This window comes from Macrobrachium rosenbergii, chromosome 41 (genome assembly GCF_040412425.1).
Source record: "Macrobrachium rosenbergii isolate ZJJX-2024 chromosome 41, ASM4041242v1, whole genome shotgun sequence".
Lineage (NCBI taxonomy): Eukaryota > Metazoa > Arthropoda > Malacostraca > Decapoda > Palaemonidae > Macrobrachium > Macrobrachium rosenbergii.
The window spans coordinates 39,106,579-39,112,578 of NC_089781.1; the positions used below are offsets into that span (position 1 = coordinate 39,106,579).

A 6,000-nucleotide genomic window follows, 5' to 3' on the forward strand; every position below is an offset into this window, starting at 1 on the left:
CTTTTCGGATTCTATTGTGAAATATAATGTTCCTAAACTGACTATGTACGCTACGATACCATTTACGCACTCCGACTTTCTTAGATCCAAAGTCAAACAAATAATTGAAAAAAGAGTTTGGATTTCTAACACTCAATTTAATACCTATGAATCCACTAAAGATTGGCGGCTTTTTTAATTATAAGGACAAGCTACAGACCTTTATGAAGTCAATATTATTTACAAATTTGAATGCCCAAGATGTCTTGGTAGTTATGTTGGCTCATCAAAGAGAATGTTGCAGGTCCGTTATTATAGCCACTTAGGTCTGAGCTACAGAACTGGCTCACGTATAACTAATCCCGAATTTTCTAGCATTAGAAATCATGCCGTTAAATGCAAGGTTAATATAGATAAAAAACATTTTTCCATCATGGGAACTACCAAACAATCGGCTTATTTAACGACCCTTGAGTCTTTGTTTATTAAACGTCATGCACCTCTTTTTAAACTCCAACGTGTCTTCTTCTCCTCTGCACTTGGCCTAAGTGTACTCTGGGCATGCGTGAGCTTGTGGTCTCACTTCGTCTTTCCCCTTCTATTGATCAGGTAGACTTAGAAAAATCTCCTTTCTTTTTACTTTTATGTATGTTGTAATTTTAAAGAATTTAACTGCCGTTTTTAATTTAGCTTTTATTTTAAATTAGAGAATTAATGTGTATTTTCAATTTTACAGACTGATGATGTGTTTAAGTAACACGAAACGTTTCTTAATAAATATGCAACTGTTTTGTTGACTGTCGTCTTCTTTGGACTCCTGCTTGCTGTTGTGTGCTTTCGCCTGAATGTGTATATATATATATATATATACTGTATATATATAAGTATATTTTTAACGATATACCAATATTCAGTACAGAGGAAAAGAACGTGATTGTTTTTCTTGGTCTTCGATAATAATAATAATAATAATAATAATAATAATAATAATAATAATAATAATAATAATAATAATAATAATAATAATAATAATAACTCGATATACCGCACAATTTTGGTGCAAGTAGCATGGAGGGTAGGATGAAGGGCCATCTTATTTTAGTAAAACTTTCCTTTTTTTTTATTTGTCAAAGTCATCTTTTTTTTTTTTACATAAACTCTGTTCAGCCTGATGCACAGTATATTCACATATACCCGAAAAGTAACCTGTTTCTGAATATTCTATACTTCTATTATCTGTATCTACCATTCAACGCACAACCTGAAGCTTTGCTCGCATCCTGCTCAAAGATCCTTGTGTGTTACACATCTGGCAAACTGGAACCCTTTGGTTCCCTTGTAGGCGCTTTCGATGAGTTTGTCGCTGTGAAAGGCCGCTTCCTCTTCCTTGATATGCAAAAAGTTTTAGTCACTGGCGTTCGCATTAATGCCTTTTTTTATTTCTCTCCGTTTTCATAGCCAGTAATATTGAAAATTTAGATCTTATTAGGATGGACTCTTACTTGTGACCAATTATTACGATTTTTTCAACACTGCATTCTTGTCATCCTGACACCAATGTCAAGCAATTTTTATTTCAATGAGACTTAGGCTTTAAATAAATAATTTGAAGCATCATTTTGCACTTATTTTGAAAAACCATAGCCTGTTGTTAATTCAGTCAAGTTAATCAATGTCGAATCTGGTCACCATCTGGATAGGTGATCTCTAAGGAATGCCAGACGCGGTCGGCACATAAAGCCTATAAATGTTGCGTTGGCTGGGGATTTCATACCAGATACTAGAAAAGGTACCGACATGACAAAATTTCTCCTATGCTGTTAGTAAATATTATTGACAGTAACATTGAGATCAATTAGTTTTCTGAAACAGAGCTAATATCTTACATTGCGTTAATATAGTCTTCTTTAACTTGGTTAGAAACAATCGAATTAATTATATTTTAAGCATTAGTTCGACTGTATTAGGATATCTATTATCATTTTAATAATTGATTCCTGCACAGATAATAATAATAATAATAATAATAATAATAATAATAATAATAATAATAATAATAATAATAATAATAATAATAATAATAATAATATTCATCATCATCATCATCATCATCCTGACGAACGGAAGGAAAAATTTTATAGTAACAGAAATGTAATGACAACGAACCAGTGTTGTCGGAATGACTGAAATAATTGAAATCCCACGTCTAGTAAGCATGAGAACTATGCAGAGATAAGTTCCTTTTTTCTTTTCTCTAGAATATTCGTCAAGTTAAGAAATGCCGCGCCAGAACATCAACAACAGCTGCCACGTAACGTAACACTACTTCATCAACGACTTACACTGCTCTTAGTGCTACTTTGGTTCCTACGATAGAAAACTTTATCCCGTGACAATTCCGGTATTACCTGAAACCTCTGGTCTGAGGTATATGTATACTGGTCGACAGTAAGCAAGTGCAAGTCACGATGACGAATCCACGATACCTAAAAGCAAAAGGAAAAAGAAAATTAATTAAGAAATACTCATGCTTTTGCCATATCTTTGTCCAGTGAGTCCAGTCAGTTGCAGTTTACTTTGCATGTAAGTTTTTCGTAATGTAAAATGAATTTGATACTTGGTGACATTTAGGGCTTCAGAGGTAGCCAGGTTATATAAATTTACCAACAGTTATCAGGTTGGAGATGGTCTGAAACCGCCTCCAAGCAGACAACCTGAATTTGACAGGAATTTGTACAGTAGAGTCTATATAACCTTTTATATCTCTTGATAGTGACCTATTTGTCTGTTTACGAAGTTTTTATTTTAATTATGAAAATTTGGCATAAATGTCACTAAATACACCTGTAGGTAATTCATGGCTTTCATTACTCTGGACTGTTTTTTATATGATCTTGGTATTTTGCATCAGAATAGCTTCAGCGACTCATATCCTGGATCATTCCAGTATTCTATGGAATATCTCAGTAGCATAAATAAGTGTTCATTTGGATAACATCCTTAGACTTACATGTGTATGTGATAGGAACTATAATTTGAGGGTAGGGTAGCTAAGATGAGCCTTTAAAAGGCAAGGCATCATGGTCTAAAAGTGTCTTCATATAGTTAAACTAATATACCGCAACAAAATCCAATGATTTATTTAAAGATAGATGTCTAAAGCGTTCTATAAAATTGCATATATTTCATTTTATTTCTTGGAACATTTACTAATCTCTAGGGTTATTCCTTTATTACCCCCTCCCCCTGGAATTTCTATATTAGTTTCAGCAATGTAATCCTGTTGGATTACGATGCAATACTTTTCTTGCAAGGTTTCTTTTCATTTAGCATTTAGTTTCTCTCTCTCTCTCTCTCTCTCTCTCTCTCTCTCTGTTACTTACCGTTTTATTACCTCTGTCTAGAACTCGGCAACGTAAAGAAGCCGTTCCTCCTAGCACCGTGGACACGTTTCCCGAGTGCAGGGTATCAACCTGGAGGTCAGAGGGGAACGCATGAAATAACTAATCACGTATTAATACTCAAAAGTAGTAGAAAGAACAGAGATGTTATATTTTGTTTTGCTTTTTAATCGTATATTTCTTGGATGGTTTTTTTCACCATGTAAATTACACAAATATAATTCGGTAACAAAAACAATAGAGCAAATATCAGAACACCTGGTTACAAGATAAATGGAGCCTAAAACACGCACACATACATATACATCATACTATATTGCTTCTTTTGCATTATTAAAACGTATTGTCAATTTCGTAGCGCATCATGTGTGTGAAATATATCCTACTTCTTTTTACCGCAAATCTTGGGATTTCAGGGCAAGAGCTCGCCAGATGAAAGAAACATGACGCAATCACTTAGAATATATTCACATAATTAATTCCTACCAATGCTTACTTATTCTATATTGCACACACATGCGCAGTTACACATCATTTAACCACAATTCCTAGGATATCAAGCACACGCTCGCCAAATAAACGATGCATGCGTAGTCATAAGAAATTCAAGTAAGTATAATTATGTTCATGTATCTTTGATGAACAATGATTACCTGTTCTGCAGAAAACTCAGGAGTGTGTACTTCTTTTAACCACAAGTCTTAGAATTGCAGGGAACTTTTTTTTAAAATGAGCAAAGAATATTGCAATCTCTTTACACAAAATATATAATTCACCATTTTTCTTGTTTTTCAAAAATAATTAAGACTTGCAGCAGAATACTGCCTATTTTTCAGAACATACATGAGTGCAGTTACACTTTACTTACCAAAACATTTCAGAACTTCAGTGCACATAGTTGCTAAATGAACAAAGAGTGGCACATAGCAACCCATACTTTACTTGAAAAAGGCAAAAACACACAAGAGCGAGTTTATACAAAGCACATGCTCTTACGAGGCATATAACAAATGCCGAATGACTGACTCAAATGCACAAACAGTGGTGTATGATGGATCACTTATCCTGGAAAAAAAGAACCCCAGCTTCCTGGCTTAGACAGGAAAGTTTCGACCTCGTTTGTTTCTGCATCTGGTGAATCAAGTGTGCTTATCAAGCGTGCTTATCGGCTTATTCCATTAAGTAGGAAGTGTTAGTCACATTAATTTCTATTCCAGTGAATCCAGTGTATTTACCAGGTTAATCCGTTAATTACAAAAGTCTTTCATGGCCTAGTAGATTTTCAGCACGACCCAGTGCCAATGAGCTCATCCAAGCCCTCCTGTGGCATGTATAGAAATTATGAATGATAAAAGTGAAAAATAGCAAAATATATCTCTTTGCGATGGCTGGTATGAATAAAAATAAGTCATGATATGGTGCTTGAACCATGAACGACTTCCAGTAACTGATTTCGGTGGAAGATTCAAGAACTTCTCGATATATTCAGGGATATTTTCCAGAAGTTATTCTGTCATTCAGAGCCCTTTCACTGGCGGAGGCACATCTTTTGCAATAACAATCTATTCACCAGTCCATCCTTCATTGATTTCCTCAAACATGATAGCAGTATGAGCTTTGATAGTTACATTTGAAGATATGGACAATCAGTATCAAGAAGACTTGAAAGTTTAGTGATATTCTGGGTATAGATGGCCTACCGAGGGGATTTCAAAATTACATTTCATTTGACTTTACTTGGAAAATTCAGCTACTGGGCGTCAACACGGCAGTTAATTAACTCCAGAGCGAAATGATGAAAATAAGATTCTTAATTAGTAACCTTCTCCGACTGTTTTTATTTGTATAGAAATTAAAAAGCTACTTTTAAACTGGGTTTTGCCGTTATTCGGTCTTACCCAGAATTTCAGTCCATAAATGTATTTTGACTCATCACTCCCCCCTCCCCCCACAACACAACCCTTTAAAAGAAGACTAGAAAAACATTCATAAGGTTTCAGTGGCCGAGTGATTAATGGCCTTATCATAACAGGATATAACTCACCCTGGGTCCCTTTGGTATTGGTTCCATCATATCTACGCGGTTCTCCACACGGTTGCCTCTCGAGCTCAGAATCTTCATCTCCTGCCCAGTGTCTGTCACCGGGGCCATGGATGACAACACAACTGGTGGAAAACAATGACTGTTTGTAGCCGTATAACGTTTATTTAAACCAATTTAATCATAAAATAATTTTGATTTTATACCTGAGTTACAGAACTATTTGATAACTGCCATCAATATACACTGATGAAGGAAGAAAATACCAGAGATGCAATTTGGGTAATTTAAGATACGAAAATTATGAATCTATCGACTTCTGTAATTAGCCAATAATTATTACAAATGATAAAATAGTTGATAGTTATTTTTACTAGATTAGTTAGATGTATAAGGAAATGAGATAAGTAAAGTAACCCACACACATGCATTCACCCATATAATATATACCTGTACATGATCTCTTTATCGCTCTCTCTCTCACACACACACACACACTCAAAGAGAGAGAGAGAGAGAGAGAGAGAGAGAGAGAGAGAGAGACAGAGAGAGAGAATAACAAGTAAAATCCTTCTGTTA

General features: G+C 34.8%; 1 protein-coding gene across 1 annotated transcript in view; it reads right to left on the minus strand.

Annotated features, from left to right (window-relative positions):
* LOC136826818 (zwei Ig domain protein zig-8-like) overlaps positions 1-6,000 on the minus strand; it is a 116,809-nt gene that overhangs the window by 40,427 nt on the left and 70,382 nt on the right. The window contains exons 3-5 of the mRNA XM_067084270.1: positions 5,425-5,546; positions 3,363-3,452; positions 2,388-2,465 (exon numbers count right to left, since the gene is read on the minus strand). Coding sequence (XP_066940371.1) covers positions 2,388-2,465; positions 3,363-3,452; positions 5,425-5,546 — 290 coding nt within the window. The remainder of the gene's footprint in view (positions 1-2,387; positions 2,466-3,362; positions 3,453-5,424; positions 5,547-6,000) is intronic.